The 19,786-nt window shown below is 37.6% G+C and overlaps 2 protein-coding genes across 3 annotated transcripts; both read left to right on the top strand.

The window, feature by feature from the left end:
- Window positions 1–933: 933 nt before the first annotated feature.
- LOC141610707 (isovaleryl-CoA dehydrogenase, mitochondrial) lies at window positions 934–7,896 on the top strand. 2 transcript variants are annotated; one of them, XR_012528384.1, is made up of 15 exons: window positions 934–1,403; window positions 2,624–2,707; window positions 2,801–2,858; window positions 3,444–3,568; window positions 3,654–3,698; window positions 3,960–4,008; window positions 4,120–4,229; window positions 4,964–5,040; window positions 5,297–5,347; window positions 5,443–5,507; window positions 5,788–5,942; window positions 6,049–6,089; window positions 6,196–6,305; window positions 6,948–7,301; window positions 7,559–7,896. XR_012528384.1 is itself a non-coding variant. In XM_074428927.1 (15 exons), exons 1-15 carry the CDS (start codon window positions 1,281–1,283, stop codon window positions 7,703–7,705), a joined length of 1,242 nt encoding a protein of 413 aa, XP_074285028.1. In that variant the 5' UTR covers window positions 934–1,280; the 3' UTR covers window positions 7,706–7,896. The 2 variants fall into 2 exon arrangements, 1 of the variants encoding a protein (XP_074285028.1); XM_074428927.1 differs by having other exon boundaries at window positions 6,196–6,250; window positions 7,245–7,301.
- Window positions 7,897–9,894: 1,998 nt separating this feature from the next.
- Window positions 9,895–11,738, top strand: LOC141612646 (peroxidase 5-like). Its single transcript, XM_074431455.1, has 4 exons — window positions 9,895–10,116; window positions 10,245–10,436; window positions 10,737–10,902; window positions 11,271–11,738. The coding sequence occupies exons 1-4, from the start codon at window positions 9,901–9,903 to the stop codon at window positions 11,687–11,689; spliced, it is 993 nt and encodes a 330-aa protein (XP_074287556.1). The 5' UTR covers window positions 9,895–9,900; the 3' UTR covers window positions 11,690–11,738.
- Window positions 11,739–19,786: the final 8,048 nt, after the last annotated feature.

Here is a 19,786-nt window from a genome sequence, read left to right as displayed (position 1 = left end):
TTTTAATAAAACAACTAAGGGGACGTTTGGTTCAACAAAGGGAAAAAAAATGAACACAAGGGAATATAGGGGTAATGAATGAATTTACCCCAAATCTAATCACTTGTTTGGTTACATAAGAAAAGGGAATGCCTTATTATCAGTCCACCACCTACTTACTCAATAACCACCACTCATACAACTTTTTCTACCACAACTACCGCCCACCCCACCACGAGAAGACGTCGGCGTCGACCACCTACTGACGGTGACGACTACCTACTGCTGACAACCATCAATACCATTATCCCTCTGACCACCACTAAAAACACCATTTTTAAACCTTAAAAAGTTACCCCAATAGTCGAAATCATCCCCCCCCACCCCCACCCACGAAACCACTAGATCCGGTGTTTCGTGGGTGGGGGAAGGGATCCGGTGTTTTTAGTGGTGGTTGGTGGAGTTTCGAAAGAGGAAAGGAGGTTCGGTGGGCTTACGGTGGAGGCCGCCGATGAGAGGTGGTGTCTCTTGGGGGAGGAGGTTCGCTCATGTTTAGATCAACGGATCACTATATCAACTACCAACAAGTGTCATTATAGATTAAAATCTACTCTAACTTACTGTAGTTATCCTGAAATAATATCGATGTATTGTATAACGGTCTTACAATACCTTTTACCGAGTATTTTCTTGCATTATTTGCCCAAATTGTAGGATGATTTGCCTCTAACTTAAACAAATAATTTGCAATTGACTTAATTGTAATAGCTGCTTAATTACTGAGATAATGAGATGACTGAGACAACTACCAAATATAACAAAATCAAAATACAATCGCACTTCTTAAAACTGATAAGACTTCCAACCAAGATCCAACGTTACGTCATGATCATCAATTTAATACTTACCTGAATTCAATTGATAATTATATTGTGTATCACTGTTGTACATTTTAGGCGAATTTTGATTTATAACAATCTTATTTTATAATTTATTTTTGTAACAATCATTTGGTCATTTTTAAGCCGGTTATATCTGACTTAAGTATAACACAAGTAAAATAATTTGCCATTTCATAAGCATTCTACTTTTATCTTATATTCTTATCTATCTATTTGACGGGTTTTTTTTATTTAAGCCGAATATGTTCGTCCAAACTCCTAATTATTTTCCATTTGTATATATCCGTCTCAGTATACAGAGGTTCAATTGTACAAGTAACTCACCCGTACTGTCATACACATCCTGTTTGTTCTGAAACCAATAATTTCCTGTGTTTTTTTAGGAGTAAAATTAAGAAAATGCAAAGAATATTTGCAGCAAGAAACAAGCTTTCATCTGCATTACAATGGAGGAAGAAAAACCCAACTCAAATGTGTGCTGCTTTTTCTACTTCTCTTCTTTTTGATGTTACCCAAATACAGGTTTTGTTTCTTTTTTCAATTCATCTTATTTGATTGAACTAATTGTTGAACCGTCAATTCTTGTTTAAGACCGTCTTAACTTACGATTGGGTTCATGAAATATGTTTATAAAATCGGGTGGTTTGTTTATTTAATCTAAGTTTAAGACAATTATGGGTTTTAGACAATTATTAGTGATGGAAAGTTTAAGTCTTTGAGATTGTAATTAACTTACTGCATTGATTGTGTAGTTAATTTAATTTAATTAGCTCAGTTAATTTTCAGTAGTTTATGTTATGATGGGGATACTGTAGATTTCATTTCAAATAATCAGGATGGTAGTTAGGCAGCTACTGATGCGACCGCGTTTGGGTAGTTGAGTGGCATCAGTAGCTGTCTTAGTCTAGTGATAAAGATGGAGGTATTGCGGAGAATAGGTAGCAGGTTCGAATCTGCTGTCCCTATGTATTGCCCTTGTGAAAGTGTAGAGTGGTCAAGTTTAGAAATGAGTCCAATTCAGATGTTGGTGAAGATAAAGGTCCCGACTTTCGGAGCACTTAGTAATTGTGTTGTTGCTTTGATTGAGCTGTGTTGGATGGTGCTTCCAAAAGTGTGAATAGTATTGGCATTAGGTCATGAAGACTAAACGACAGTGTATAAGCATTGGTTAAGTGCTAAGAATGGGGTATGATCGTTTTAGACTGATGTGCGTGGTAGCCTTGCAGTGGGGGAATTCGATGATAAGCCCCACTTGAATCCCATAGAAGATCAACTTTGAAAAAAATATTTCAGTTACTATCAACTTTTACGGTTTTGTAAGTTAATGTTGATGCCCCATAGGCCTACACTGCTATACAGTTGAGTGTCTTGCATTGCTTCCCTCATTGTAAGCGCATCTACCTTCATAACTTCATTGTATGCGCATCTATGTCATCTCGACACTTCACTTTGGCCGCATATTACATGCTTGACACTTCATTTTAGGCTACGGCTTTAAACTTACTATGCGATTCTTTGTTGGATGGCTAGAGTTGTTTTTTTTCTTACAATAATGAAAGCAAAAAACAAATTACTCTTGTCGGATGCAAAGTGATAGCCCTTTTAATTGGCTCTCAAAGAAGTTCTAATATCTTGAGGACATTTTTAAAATAACATTACTGCGAAATGCGAATGCTTCAAATTCTGGTTTCTCTTGTACAGCCGGCCTATTTAACTCTTTTTGACTTTTACTGTTTTTACAGTTTAAAGAAAGTGTTGCTCAATTTGCTCAAGAAAATATTGCGCCTTTTGCAGAAAAAATTGACAAGACAAACTACTTTCCTCAGGTTAGTCATTGTTAGTTTGTTGACAATCCAATGAGTTCCTTAATCTAGGCTTTCAAACTCTCAACTGAAGCATTTTATGCTCTCTTGCTTTAGGATGTGAACCTTTGGAAACTTATGGGTGAATTTAATCTTCACGGAATTACTGCACCAGGTTAGCCTCCTTTTCACTTTTGGCACTAAAATTTTTCCGAACTGTTTGATTTGCTTTGACGAGACAAAAAAATCTGTGATATTGAACATCACCGAAATTTTGATGTGAGTATGTGACCAACTACAAAATTTTCTTAGGACTATTTCTGACAAGATTGATGCATATGGTTCCAATGACAGTATGACACAAAGCTTGGAGAATTTTTTTGCAAGGTATAAAAAACGATACCATATCCCTTTTAATCCCCGAATGGGCCTTACCCATGTTTTCTTAGGACATACACGTACGGCCGTACCCCTCTCAATATTTTCACTTCCGATTTCTTCAAGCCTCCTAAAATGTGCGCGACTTGTCTATTGGTCTTGCATAATGAATATATTAGCAGCAGACTGAAAGTTTGCTGATTTGCCGCAAGCATTATTCTTCAAAGGAATCTATTTGTTTCTTGATCTTGTCTAGTTTATGAGCAGCTGTCAGTAGTCTTCGTAGTTGTTACTCTTTGAATACTCCGAAAATTTTGCTTTGTCATGTTTTGTTGTTGTTTACCAAAATATTTATGGAGTTGACTTTAGGGTTTTGTTTCAGAGGAGTATGGGGGACTTGGGCTTGGTTATCTGTACCACTGCATTGCCTTGGAAGAAGTTAGTCGCGCTTCAGGATCAGTTGGCCTATCATATGGTGCCCACTCTAATCTTTGCATTAATCAGTTGGTAAGTCGATGAATTGAGAATTCAAAAAGTAATTATATTGATGCACTTCTCCAGATACTGAATAAACACTATACTTTTACTTCAGGTGAGGAACGGAAACCCTGAGCAGAAGAAGAAATACTTGCCAAAGGTATTATTTTTATGGATTACAAGATATATTATACAGTAGTTAAATGATATGGTTAGAATCCTGGTGGTTTAGATGTTTGCAGTCTTATCGAATTTAGCTGCCATTTTACCAGGATCGACATAAAAATTCAGTTGTTCTGCCCCTTATTCTACCATTAATGATATTGCACCCTTGCACCGGAACTGAAAAGTATATTAGCTTTAGTAGTACTACTATTGGAACCGTGTTTCAGTACACTAAGCACATCTTGTGTATTTGAAGCTTATCAGTGGGGAGCACGTCGGAGCCTTGGCGATGAGTGAACCAAATTGTATGTCTTTCTAGACTAATTCTTTCCTCCCACTAATAGTAAAATCCGTTGTTACTCATTATTACTAGTAAGATAGTGTGGTTGACCTGCTAAATGCTTCATATTCTGCAGCTGGCTCAGATGTTGTTAGCATGAAATGTAAAGCTGATCGGGTTGATGGCGGCTACGTCTTAAATGGGAACAAAATGTGGTGCACAAATGGCCCAACTGCTCAAACACTGGTGAGCACACGTTTACAGAATTTTAAATAATTACATGGTCCACAAATTTGAATCAACACCTCATTATTATAAAGAAATATATTTCTGACAACAATTTTATGCATTAAAGCCATATTCAATGGTATCTCGAGTTTTCAATTTCCAGTAACAAAAAAATTATAAACGAGGGGCCGGTGTGCTTTACTTTTGATAAACAGCTGTTTGAAATTTTGACGAGGGTTATCTTTCGGAAGCTTGGCCTCTGTTCTCCATTGCAGATTATGTTTTGGTTATTAGAGGTTGCTTATGAAAGCACTTTGAAACTGCCTTATTCGCATGTTATTTGTAAGAAGCACACAGTAATCATGCGATCGCCTATGTTCTCACGTTTCCAATTATTTTCAAGCTTTCATGCAGATGGCATATGAACATATTAAGTAATCTGAAAGGTCACAATATGCCTTGATAACTTAAAACAGATTGAGAGAGAATATTTAATCAGTTTAGCTTAGATTACCCGATTCTCAACCCAGCGAATAACTATCTGATTGAGTGTAATCTATTTTGGCAGTTACTTAATATCTATCTCTCAGACACTTTATCAAGGCGTATTATATATCACGTATCATTTCATGTGTGGATTAGCATATCGATTTAGGCAACTTGGGGTGGACCTTAGTATCCCATCAATAAGAAATAAACTGCTGTACTTCAAATTTATCTTTCCTGTGTTAAATGACACATTTGTTGGGCAGATTGTTTACGCAAAAACCGATATAGCCGCTCATTCAAAAGGAATCACAGCATTCATCATCGAGAAGGGGATGCCCGGGTATTAATCTTCTTTGTATCTCCTTTTGTTCCTCCAAGAAATTTGGAGGCTCATTGCGATTCCCAATGAGAAAACTTTGCTGTTACGCTTTATCAAAATATTAAAAGAGTTGGTGCTTTTTGCCACGTATAGTAGATGTGAAGCGTTTTTAGTTGCAGTTTCAAGAGATTTATGATGCTTTATTTTTTTCCATCTTCTTCATTGTACCCATGGCTCATTACTTGCCTCTTTTTTTTTTGTTTCGCATGAACAACAGATTCAGCACTGCTCAAAAGCTAGACAAATTGGGAATGCGAGGAAGTGACACGTATGTCTTTACTTGCTGGCTCAATAGGTCATATGAATAGCGTCTTCATGTAGACCACTTGTTAATTCTTTTATTTGGTTTATTCTACTGTGCAGATGCGAACTTGTTTTTGAGAATTGCTTCGTGCCCCAGGAAAATGTCTTGGGTGAAGAAGGAAAAGGTGATAATTTAATGACATTTTCCCTGTGACACATGATGAACATCTTAAAGTCGATAGATAGAAACAAATGTGCTCATGATCTTGCCTTACTATCATCATACCGTTAAATAGCTTTATGTCGTGAACTAAATGTGTAACACTATGATGATCAGTTTCACTGTGCACGGTTAAAGAACTTATATCAGTAACATGCTGAGAATTCGGAAACAAGAACTATTCTGATGGAAGCTATTTAAACACTCTTTTGTTCTTGAAACATTAGCTGTATGTTCTATGGCAGGAGTATACGTTATGATGTCGGGGCTGGACTTGGAGAGACTTGTTCTGGCAGCTGGCCCGCTTGGTATTATGCAAGCTTGCCTTGATGTTGTTCTACCTTACATCCGACAAAGGGAACAATTTGGACGTCCGATTGGAGAATTTCAGTTTATACAGGTCCTTTTTTAATAACATTTCCAAAATGTTCGAAAAGTCTTAGTATTGTAGTATTTCCAGCATTTAATGAATTGCATTTACCTGCTTGCGTGCCTTCTTATTACAGGGAAAAGTGGCTGACATGTATACTTCTCTACAATCGTCAAGGTTTTTTTTTATTTCCCCATTTTCATTTAAGATGTTCCTTCTCTCATGAACAAGAGTAGTCAGTAGAGAGTAACGAGTGATCTAATTTTGTGAATATCTCGTGCAGGTCGTACGTGTATTCTGTTGCAAGAGACTGCGACAATGGAAACGTAGTCTCAAAGGTGCATTTTTTATCCGCTTTGCCTTTATTTTCATCTTCTCTATTTCAGGTTCTAGGCCATATTCTCAATTGCGGTGCTAATTTGTCTTCCGTTCATCCTTAGATGTCACAATATGAAATGATAGCCATAGTGCTAAGTCTCTAAGCAATATCGAAAAACGGCAATAGTTTATAGAGTAATTTTCATTACACTCCGGGTTTAAGCTTTTAGCTCAACGTGCTTCTAGAGTTCTCGGTCATCTATTCATCCATATGAACTAATCATATCAACTTATAAGTCAAGAAGACGGGAATTTTTTTTTTTTGGTTCAAATGAGCTCACTTTGAGCGGGTAAGAATCGAACCCCCAACCTCACGGTTGGAGTAAGAGAGCTCGTATCACTTGAGCTAATTCTTCTTCTTAAGAAGACGGGAATATTCCTTTGAACTTTATAGGCTATGTATATAGATAATGAATGTTAGAGATCAAGAAATATAGGAAAAAATGGCGTAAAAGTGAAATATAAAAAAAAAAAATCTAAAAATTCAATAAATAATATTGAAAACAGGTACACTATTGAACCATTACTTTGTAGTTTGTACTAAAATTGAGGACATGACTTCCATTTACGGGCCTGTTGGATTATCTTCTCTTTTAATCCATGCAATTAGTGAAGAATCTCATTCATTCTCATGAACGACCATTCATCCTAAGACAGAAGATAATATCGATGGTTTTAGACTTCTAGTAGACCATTGAGCTGAAGCTGAAGCAGAGCTAGTATAATCCCGAACAGCTGATCCACCTTCACAGTCAAACAATTTTTTTTTTTTTTTTTTTTTTTTTTTTAATTTTCGTTCTCACGAGCAACAGTAAACCCCAGTTTCTCTTTTCTGATACTCTGCCAGGAAATTCTGTTTCTTTAATTCATCACTTTCATAACGCACCGTGATTTTCCTGTGTGTGTTTATATACTTCTATATTTCTATTCGTCATCGAATAACAAACTTTGCAGGACTGTGCTGGAGTTATATTATGTGCTGCTGAAAGAGCCACACAGGTTGCATTACAGGTAAAATTGCTTTCACATATGTGCCATGACTGCACTTATATCACGATTATCGCACTCGTCAAAAACTCAAATGAGACCATTGTACTTATATACCCATAGTCCATAGACCTGTTTCATGTTATATATACGGCGGTCACACAAGACTAACTGCACAAAGCGTACCTGTATCATTCTGTGATCTAGATAGATGCACACAACAGCTATGTGATTGTTCCTGATAGGAGTTGTAACTTATAAGAGAGATGTTGAATTTGCAGGCGATACAATGTCTAGGAGGAAATGGTTACGTGAATGAATATCCAACAGGGCGTCTTCTCCGGGATGCCAAATTATATGAGATCGGTGCTGGAACCAGTGAGATTAGAAGGATGATAATTGGCCGGGAACTTTTCAAGGAGCATTGACAGCACAGTTCTAAGAATCTGCAGCAATAACCAAGTTATAGTTACAGCAATGGCGAACAAGTGGTCTTGGTCGTATATCTAAATTCGTATGTAAATGTTTTAGGACATCAACCCTAATGTCTCATGTATAAATTGCAAATCATATCGCTGATTTTTCTTCCCCGGAAATACAAGTCTTCTACATTCCATTACCTTTTCGCAATTTTTTATTCTTCCCAAATGATTTCGGTGAGGATAGCTCACACAGGTGCGAATGACCCCCACGCTTCCAAAAGTTGAATAAGTAAATAAATGACCGAGAAGGAGAAACGATAAACTATCTTCAGTTTGTGCACACAGACAAGTTTCGACGTGACCATATACAGTTGTGCTAGCTATAATATAAGTAGTGCCGTTCTTAATAATTTGTGGTTGCTGTATTATCATTATTGCTATGAACAATTCAATAACAGTATTTGAAACTTAATTTGATCATATTTTGAGATACTATTTGTCACGTCGAGAGCGACCTTATAGGGATTAAGCCACTTACGTGTCGATTGACCTTTATTTGAGACGGAATATTACCTAGTATATACACATGAAAATAACTTTACGTCATATATTTAATTTACGTACATTTGGACAAATTAATGGGAAAAATTAAACTTCGTAGACTATCGAAGTCAAATATATTAGCAACATAAGCAAATTGTCGTAGTAAAACGTACTGTTAAATCATGAAAAACGGAATAAGTTAACGATAATTAACGACATAGTTACAAGTAGTGTTACTACTGTCAATTTAACACGTATGAAAATCATTTCAACCAAAAGTTAAAACTTATGGCCGATGTCTAGTCAATGGTTATATACCTCATTACCTAAACACGTCCTGGATCGATCTCATTCAAATATCCTTACGTATATGCTCAGATTTCACTTGTGAGATTTGGAGACTCCCGCGATGATCAAGGCACGTTATGCTCTAGTCATACTCATAAATTATCTAAATTATACGGAATACTAATCACCAACCGACGTATATTTTGGTTACCATACTGAAATCTTTGAATGATCTTTTTTATTAATAGAAAAGTCCAAAATTATTATTGAATGTGAAACTATAATATCCATCACAATAAAATATTCATACACAGCTCATGGCTTGTATAACTATAATATCCCTCAAATTGTGCAAGATGATCTTCATTTGATTGAGATTACGACAAATGACCTCTAATCTAATCATACACACTATTCTAATCATTAATTTAGTAATTTAATTTCGTTAATTACATGTATGACATATCTTAGAATGATATGCAACAAACTTTTAATTCCAAATAAATTATTTATTTATTAATGTATTTAATTATTACTCATAATTCCAAAGAAATTAATTGTTTTTTTTTTTGTCTATGAGACGCAATGCTAGTATAATATTGAGGGAGGGAATTCAAAGCATTTACCTATTGTATGTCACGATATTTCAGTCTTAACCACTAGATTAGACGTCTTCGGTATGTCACCTTTCTATTTGGGAATATCTTTGATGGACAATTTGATCCTGCACACTCAATTATTAGGTCCACTTGTCACCCAATAATTAAAACCCCCTTTCTTCTTTCCTTGGTCTTTGTATCTACACAAATTTTTGTTTAAAACGGAGTTATTTGTCTTAAACCTTATCACGAGTCAAATACATACCAAATCACATGACAAGAAATTCCTAGAAAATACCAAAAGTTTTGTCTTCATTACCACCATGTGGTAGTATTTGACTTTGACTTGTTTTAAGATTTAAAATAAATATTCCGTTTTAAGCAAGACTTACTCGCGCGTGTATAAATTAAAGGTAAACAAATGATCGGGATAGAGGAACTAAGACGTAAATAAATCAGTAAGGATCCTCTGTCTCATTTGGTGTGCCATTCTGTGTCCCACTCCGTACATATTCTGACACATCAACTAATTAATATGTATATTGCATATTTTATTCTTGCAACTAGTGATGTGTCAGAAGATAAAGGGACTGCGACACATAATGGAACACAAAAGTGAGACAAAAGATCCTAAACATGTGTTTATGGCATACCTCAAAAGACTAAAATCATAGTATGAGTGTACATAATTCTTTTGCTATAAAAGGGTGGTCATTGTGTGCATTTTCCTACAAACCACCAAGAACCTACATTTTAATTAAGAAGATTAAAATGAGCTCAAAAATGCAAAGCCGCAATTTCATTGCTCTTCTTGTTTTGCTTTCAATTTTCTCATGTCTTGAGGCACAACTTCAAGTAGGTTTCTATAGGCAAACATGTCCTATAGCTGAACTCATTGTTAAACAAGTAGTTACCACAGCGTTTATATCTAACGCGGGCATCGCCCCTGGTCTTGTTCGAATGCACTTCCAGGACTGTTTTGTTGGGGTAAGTTATCGTCATATATATTTTCATGACGAACTAATTTTCTTGTATATTTAGTTATAAATTTATAAATTTTTTTACTTTTAAATACTTTTTATCTCAGTTATTTGTTTACTTTGTTTTGTTTACAGGGTTGTGATGGGTCAGTTCTCATAGACTCAACTACTGGTAACACCGCGGAGAAAGATTCACCGGTTAACAAGCCTAGCTTAAGAGGGTTTGAAGTGATCGACGCTGCAAAGGCTGCCCTTGAAAAGCAATGCCCAGGGATCGTATCATGTGCTGATATATTAACTTTCGCTGCTAGAGACAGTATAGCTTTGGTAAGCTATACTATACACATTTTTTTTTTTTTTTTTGATGACGAGAGGGTTGAATCCCCCCGGGCCCATGCATTCCCGCACTACTACATGGACCATGTAAGCCACCCTCTTCGGGGGCTGTAGTGGCCAAGTGATTATCACCCCAGCTGGTAGTCGAACCCGGGACCTCTCAAATCCTGCATTTCTGCAAGCTTCACATTCACCATAGAACATTTCATGATATTAATTCATCATTACAATTTACATTATTCCTTGCCTTACCTAGTTACCTTGTTCGTTCGTTCCCTTTGCATCGTACAGGCCGGCGGTCTACCTTATTCGGTACGATCCGGTAGAAGGGATGGTATAGATTCATTTGCTTCAGAGGTGTCTGCCAACATTCCTTCACCTACAATGAATGTTGAGGAACTTATCACACATTTTGGGAACAAAGGACTAACAACGGATGAAATGGTCACTCTTTTAGGTATTTCCTTCGTTTTTCTATATATGAAATTTTGCTTTTTCGAAGTAAGATTCTGACCTAAATATTCTAAAAAATATTTGTTCAAAACATTATAAAATTTATATAATTAAATTCCTTACTATAAACTCTTTCATATGAGTATACAAGCGTGCCTTTGACTATATGTTAGACTCGGTCACTTTTATTTTAATAAATGATCAATTTCATTAGTATTTAATAATTTAGTTATAAATTTATAATAAGTCATACAACAATTTCAAAAGAAATCAAAATCAATTGACTATAATGTTGTAAAACAAAGATTACTACTATAAGGCAAAACCGATTGTGTATACTCTATATAATACCGATGTTGATACTCATAACAGGAGCACATACCATAGGAAGGTCACATTGCTCAACAATCACGAAAGTTAACGATAGATTGTACAACTTCAACGGAACCAACATGCCCGATCCGTCCTTGAAAAAAAATTATCTACGACAACTTCAGGTCGCGTGCCCCAAAAGTGGCACGTCCACATCGTTAGTGATCCCCATGGACCCGAGCACCCCGAGGGTTCTGGATAATAATTACTACGCCAATGTACTATTAAAAAAAGGGTTATTCACCTCGGATTCGACCCTCCTCACCAACGCCGACACAGCCGCTGCCGTAGAAGCGAATGCCAATAATCAGGCTCAATGGTTAAGTAAATTTACTGCCGCAATTGTGAAAATGGGTAACATTGGTGTTATTACGGGTACTAATGGTGAAATCCGTACAGATTGTAGGGTCATTAACTAAGGCCTAATAATATACTTCCTCTATCCCGGTGAATAATTTACATCAACTTTATTTTTTGTGGGGGAAATGAAGTAAATGTCAACTATTGACTGGAACGGAGAGAGTAGATAAATATATATGTAATCATTCAACTTAATTTAATTAATTGTAAAATGATCAAAATGTGAGTTTGTTTACATTATAATTAATGCTTGTAATTCAGTTCGAAATGTTTACTATTTGAAATTTTCAACTCGATCTATCATTCCTATTATTGGTAGTTTTCCTTGGTTAAGTTATTATTGCGGGTTTTCATATGCCAGTGATCGAACTCACGACCATCCATGCATAGTGGCGGAGCCAGGGGCCTCTTTCCGAGGTACAGGACACCGTAAACGGAATTTTTTGATGTACTTAGGTAGAAATTGAGTAAATTTATATTCCGTATTTTCATGTACAAATAGGTATTATGGAACCCACAAAGAAATTTTTCTTAATCCGCTACTGCATATGACCATGCATCTATGCAATCTTAACTAAAACTTTCTTTATTTCGGACATGGGTCACTAGTATGCGTGATCACGATACAGGATACAAGGATAAGATACGGGATTAGGTGCAAAGAACCAAGCCTACGTACACGCACCCTCGTACATCCTCGTCAAAAAATAATGATACGGCGGCACCGGGTAGCGCCCAATTTCAGCGCTACCCTTTCACATGCACCCCTTATTATTGGGCGCCACCGTATCTTTATCCAAAAATATAATTGTATACTTAGACGTAAAAGGGTAGGCTTAACGCCAGTAGCATCATATACTAAAGGAACGTGAGATAGGGTAAGGAGTATTTTTGTATTGAATTGAATAAGTTACAGAATACATGAGTAATGCCTTATATACACCCTAAAAATATATCTTCTAAATAATATATTCCTAATCTAAGGCCTAGAAATTAGGTAACAAAATAACAATAACTTACACAACAATTAATCAATATTATATATTATATATTTCGGAAATATCTTCTCAATACTCCCCTCAAGTTGGGAAACTCGGTAACGTAACTGCCAACTTGGACTGAAGATATTCGAAAGCTTCTCCACCTAAGGCCTTAGTGAATAGGTCGGCTATTTGCTCCTTACTTCTCACATGCGAAGCGGAAATGGTCCTTTGAACAAGATGATGACGAACGAAATGACAATCCACCTCAATATGTTTCGTTCGATCATGAAAAACCGGATTCTTGGCAATGTGTAACGCGGCTTGGTTGTCACAGAAAATTCGCATAGGCTGTGAATGATTAATACCAAGTGACGCTAAAAATGATTTTAACCAAAGAAGTTCACTAATCACTAGTGACTCCGGCTAAAGCACGATACTCGGCCTCTGCTGTAGACTTCGCAACTGTCGTCTGCTTCTTCGCCCTCCAAGAGATAGGCGTGCTTCCCAAGGCCACAAAATATCCAGTCAACGACCTATGGGATAAGGGACAGCTCGCATAATCCGAATCCGAGTATCCTCGTAATGAGAAATCACACTGCTTGTCGATCACAATTCCCTTTCCTGGACTTCCCTTAACATATCGTATCACACGCAAAACTGCTTCCAAATGCTCTTTTCTCGGTGCGTGTACAAACTGGGATAAGACATGGACCGAATAAACCAAGTCTGGTCGTGTGATCGTTAAATAAATTAAGCGACCTACCAATCTACGATATTTCATTGGATCACGCAAGACATACCCATCAGCCAACGATAATTTGTGATTCGGTTGGATAGGAGTACTAATCGGTTTCGCTCCGTCCAAACCCGCTTCATTTATTATTTCCAATGCATATTTTCGCTGGCTAAGAAAAAGTCCTTTCGACCCATGTGTTACTTCTATACCCAAGAAGTATCGTAATTTTCCGAGGTCTTTTACTCCAAATTTTCGGTCCAGAAATCGCCTAAGTCGTGTGCTAGCTTCATCATTATTGCTTACGATAATCATATTGTCCACATATACCAATAGACCAATAAAAACATCTTCTTTATTATAAGTAAACAGTGAGTAGTCGGCCAAAGATTGCACAAACCCATACTTGGTAAGAGAATTAGTTAATTTAGCAAACCAATTTCTAGACGCCTGTTTCAACCCATAAAGTGACTTAAGCAACCGACATACCTTGTTTTCGCCTTTCACATTGTATCCGGATGGTATTTTCATGTAAACTTCCTCGCTTAAGTCACCATGGAGAAATGCGTTATTCACGTCCAATTGAGCAATCGACCAACCCTTTGCCACTGCCACGGCCAGCAAGCACCGCACACTTGTCATTTTCGCAACCGGAGCAAACGTTTCATGATAATCTACGCCTTCTATTTGAGTGTATCCTTGTGCAACAAGCCTAGCTTTATATCGCTCTATCGTTCCGTCAGCTTTATACTTTACCTTGTACACCCACTTACACCCTATAGCTCGCTTCCCGGCTGGTAAATCCACCACTTTCCAAGTACCGTTGGTTTCCAAAGCATTAATTTCATTTGCCATGGCTTGCCTCCATTCGGGTATCTTCTCTGCCTCTCGGTAATGGTGTGGCTCTCTAATCGCATCGACTCGTGCTAGATAATTCCTGTAAGATTCAGAAAAATAATTTGTAGCGACATAATTAACCATTGGATATCTCGTACCTGACTTTGATGATGAAGAAGGAGGCACTTGAGCGCTTGGAACGGGGTTTATTACGCGGGTCAATTTGCAAACATAGTCACTCTTCCAATAAGGTTCGAACCGCTGTCTCGCACCACGACTGAGCTGCTCCTGAACAACTTCATTCTCTTGGCTTAAATTATTACCATCGCTGATGGTCTCCTGATTCCCATTATTTGTGTCTTGTAAATTTTTATTTCCCTAATCATTACATACTAACTTCTCCTCTTCGACGTACTCGTCGTCGTTTACGAAACTTGTGTCAGTAATAGGATCATCATACACTTGCTGCACATTTTCGAAAATACCAGGAGAAATAGGGGAATTCGGCTCTCTTGTAGCTGATGAGTTTTCGACCAAATACGGGAACACATGCTCATAAAAAATAACATCTCTCGAGACAAAGGATACGTACTTTACGTTTCAAGTCAAAAACTTTCCATCCCTTTTTATTTTGCGGGTACCCAATAAAAACACATCGCTTGCCTCTTTCATTAAATTTGTCACGAGGTTTGTCTTTGTTGTGAGCGTAACATAAACTACCGAATACCCGTATATTATCAAGTTTCGGTTTTGCTCCATATAAGACTTCATAAGGTGTTAGGCCATTGAGAACCCGAGAAGGTGTTCGATTAATCAGGTACGCTGCAGTTAATACACACTCCCCCCAAAACTCAATTGGTAAATTTGCTTCAAAACGTAGAGCTCTAGATTTTTCCAAAATGTGTCTATGTTTTCTCTCGACTCTACCGTTCTGTTGTGGGGTGTCTGTATTACTAGTCTGAAAAATTATGCCACAATCGTTATAATACTCTTTCATAGTTCTTGACAAAAATTCGGTTCCATTATCACTTTGAACAACTTTTACTTGTTTACCGAACTGGGTTTTAATCATTTTGCAGAAATTGATCATTAATTGACTTACTTCACCACGATCTCTCATTAAATAAGCCCACACTCCTCTACTTCGATCATCCACAATGGTTAAAAAATAATGCGCTCTAGTTAGACTCTCAGCATGATACGGACCCCAAATATCACAATGGATAAGAGAAAATAATTCATTGCTACGTTTATTATTCAACTTAAAAACAAAACGAGTTTGTTTGGCTCGACAGCAAGAATCGCAAACATCACTAGAGTTCCAAAATAAATCACACCCAACTAAAGACGAAAAAGAAGATAAAATACTGCTTGAAGGATGGCCGAGTCGTCTATGCCACAATCGTATGTCGCCCTTTGCACTGGTTTTTGCGACAGTTTCCTCTCGATCATTCTTTAAGTAATAAACCCCGTCCTTGAGCTCAGCACGTCCAATCTTCATCCTCGTAGACTGGTCCTGTATAACACAATGGTCGGGATTAAATGTCACAACACAAGTATTTTCCCTAATCAATTGTTGTACAGAAATTAAATCGCAAGTCAAAGACGGTACAAACAACACATCGAATAAAACGAGATTTTCATTTATTTTTACGCTTCCATATTCATTCGCTATTATGTGCGATCCATTTGGTAATCCAACTGTGGACGATCTTCCAACTGTGGGCGTTTGGAGCAGCTCGCGTCTACCTGTCATATGGTGAGACGCCCCACTATCTACCATCCAATTACCAAAAATTTTACCTGACGGTTTCTGGGTCTGACTACCTCCGGTCTTTCCTGCTAGAAAATTTCGAACCCGAGTCAATTCATCAGCTGTTAAGTCGACTCGCTGCTGTCTATCTCCTTCGCTAGTCGTCGCGGCATTAGCAGTCTGGTAGTCATTGTTCCTTCCACCGCCACGGCCTTGACCACGGCCTCCTCGCCTTCCACGGCCTCTGCCTCTAGAAGGATACCCGTGTTTGCTGTAACACTTATCTTCTGTGTGCCACGGCTTTTTACAGTATGTGCAGCGTGGTGGCTTCACTTCCTCTGGTTCGCCATTGTTGTCAGTCACGGTAGTTTGAACAACCATGGCCACTTCGATAACTTCATCCTTGCCCTTTGTGACGGCCTTATGCCTCTCTTCTCGAAGAACAAGAGCATAAGCTCTGCTTAATGAAGTCACCTCATCTTCCATGAGCAAGTTAGATCGAATGTGTCCATATTTAACCGTATCAAGACCCATCAGAAATTGATGGACTTTTTCCTCTTCACGCTCCTTATTAAAGAACGTAGCTGCTCCACACGTACAATTTGGCACTTTTGCATAATTACCCAACTCATCCCATAGCGATTTGAGACGGGTATAATAATCAATGACTGATTGTTCTTTCCCTTGCTTGCACTCACTGAGTTCCGCTTTCAGTTGATGAACCCTTGGTGCATTGCCAGTTGAGAACCTTTCTTTCAATTCCCTCCATATCTCCGGTACTGTACTGGAGAAGGTGATGCTAGAGTGAAGTCGTATTTCAATGGGGTTTCTTAACCACGCCTTTACCATGACGTTACACTGACGCCACGCGACGGCTTCAATGGTCTCTTCCTCTCCAATTTTCGTTTCTGGTCTTGCAACAGTTCCCTCAAAAAAGGCTAACTTGTTCTTGGCGTCAAGACCATTGCGAATAGCGTCGGCCCAAAGTTCATAATTTTCACCATCAAACTTGATTTGTGTTAAAGACAAGGCGGGACTATCTGAGGAGTGGAGATAAGACGGAGAAGACGGCGAGATCATCTCGAACTTTGTGCCGCTGCTCCCATCTTTGTCGCCTTTTTCACTTGGAATGATAGTTCCCGTCATTGTTCTGATTGTGTGATTGTTATTTGAGAGAAAAAAAACGGTGAATAGAATTAATTGAATTAATTGAAAATTGGGATCGAAACCAATTGCTCAGATGCCATAAAGGAACGTGAGATAGGGTAAGGAGTATTTTTGTATTGAATTGAATAAGTTACAAAATACATGAGTAATGCCTTATATACACCCTAAAAATAAATAATATATTCCTAATCTAAGGCCTAGAAATTAGGTAACAAAATAACAATAACTTACACAACAATTAATCAATATTATATATTATATATTTCGGAAATATCTTCTCAATATATACTCATCGGCGAAATACTTTGAATTTGCCACAACTTCTGCAGTGTATAACCCAAGGACTTGACAGAAATAAGAGAATTGTGGTAAGAACTCAGACACAATCTCCTGAATGCTATAAAGTTTACAAATTTGATAAAAATGGCAATTGAACTGCTAAATTTATGAAACTTGGTGACAAATTAATTTAATGATCAAGCAAGCTCTGAGTAAATTTTCAGGATTTTAGAGGCACTCTAAGTATTTTAAATAAATTAATAAAAACTGACTGACAGATGAATTCAGACAGCTTGACACAGGACTGTTGTTTGGGACTGAATAAGGACCAAATGATATAATTATCAACTCAACAGGGAAGTAAGTCAACAATTTGGACAACTTAAATTGGGATTTATCACAGCCAAGCATAGATAAATATCCAACTCAAGCCAACATCAAAGCCAAACAACCCACAGACTAAGCACAAGATTGAATAAACTTTACCAACAAACTTTGTTCAACATCTACAGTCTAAGCACAACATGTTAACAGGCCTGACTCTTAACTACGACAGACTAAGCACAAGTTAAAGAGGTTTGAAATTGAGAGAAATCTCAGGTTTAATATTCATCAAAAGCTGCCTCAATGCAGATGGGGTAGAGGTCCTTATATAGGTTTCTCCCTTGGAATTCTGTTACAATTTAACCCTAGAAATCTCATCTAAGGGTCGGAATTAGTTCTTAGGATACAAACAAAGTGATAGAAATGGTTACGTGAATGAATATCCAACATGGCGTCTTCTCCGGGATGCCAAATTATATGAGATCGGGGCTGGAACCAGTTATTAGAGTAAAATGGGAAAGTTTTATATTGAGATGAATAAATCAAGTACAAAGGGAGGATATTTATACTAAGACACCTTAACTTACTTGTCCTACAAATAGGGAAACTACCCATAACATTAGGCCACTAATTATCCAACTAATCCACTACTTTATTGGCTCCTAATATGACTCCAACAACATAAGACCATAACTAACAAATGACCACATGTTCCTAAACACTAGGACAACTTTGAATTAGTTTCAACACTCCCCCTTGATTCAAAGTCACTAACACCCAACTCGGACATAAAGAACTGAAGCTTGGCTTGCGGAAGCGATTTTGTGAAAACATCAGCAATTTGCTCATTTGTACCACAAAACTTCAGTGCAATTTTTCCATCAGCTACTAGCTTGCGTATAAAATGATGCTGAATATCAATGTGCTTTGTTCGCCCATGGAAAGCAGGATTTTTTGCCATAGCAATAGCGGACTGGTTATCGCAATATATCACAGTAGCTCCATTTTGTTGAACATAGAAATCAGCTAGTAACTTCAGCAGCCATAAAGCTTGTCGGCTTGCTGAACTAGTCGCAAAGATACTCGCCAGGACGATGAGAGTGCGATAGTTTCTTGCTTCTTCGAACTCAAGTAATTGCACAGAACCAAGACTAAAGATGTTACGAGGTACTCTTTCGATCATCCAAACAACTGCCAAATCACCGTCGGTGAATCCGACTAATCTGAAATTTTCCTCCGGCACTTTAGTATACCAAATACCGAAGTTCAGACTACCTGCCACATAGCGGAGGATTCTTTTTGCTGCACCAAAATGTTGCTTAGTCGGATTGTGCATATATCTAGACACCACACTCACCAGAAAAGCAATATCCGGTCTAGTATGAGTGAGGTAATTCAAACCTCCAACAATGCTCCTATATAGTTTTCCATCAGCCGGCCCGGTTCCATCTTCTCGTTGCAACTTCTCATTTACATTCATAGGTGTAGTTGCAACTTCACAGTTGGACATGTTGAATTTCTTCAACATATCAGTAGCATACTTCTCTTGGCAAAGAAATATACCATCTGCACTTTGCTTAATTTCAAGCCCCAGAAAATATTTCAACGCTCCCAAATCAGTCATCTCAAACTTACTCTTCATGGATAACTTAAATTCATCAACTAATGACTCACTTGAACCCATATAAATCATATCATCAACATAAAGGCAAACCACCAGAAAGTCATTACCTTGGCGCTTGATATAGAGAGTGGGTTCATTTTCACTCCTCTTGAACCCACTAGCTTGAAAAAAGGAGTCTATCTTGCTATACCAGGCACGTGGTGCTTGTTTCAGCCCATACAGAGCTTTACGCAGCTTATAAACTTTGCCTTCATTTTCATTAACAAAGCCTTGAGGTTGTGAGACATATACCTCCTCTTTTAATTCACCGTTAAGAAACGCTGACTTCACATCAAATTGATAGACTGGAAGCTGAAATTGAGCCGCAATAGCCAGAAAGACTCTTACCGTCTCAAATCTCGCAACGGGTGAAAAAGTCTCATCAAAATCTACCCCTTGCTGTTGCGAGTACCCCTT

Source organism: Silene latifolia, chromosome 11 (genome assembly GCF_048544455.1).
Source record: "Silene latifolia isolate original U9 population chromosome 11, ASM4854445v1, whole genome shotgun sequence".
In the NCBI taxonomy this organism is placed as follows: Eukaryota; Viridiplantae; Streptophyta; class Magnoliopsida; order Caryophyllales; family Caryophyllaceae; genus Silene; species Silene latifolia.
The sequence above is the reverse complement of the archived record's forward strand: the minus strand, read 5'-3'. Positions and strand labels throughout refer to the sequence as shown.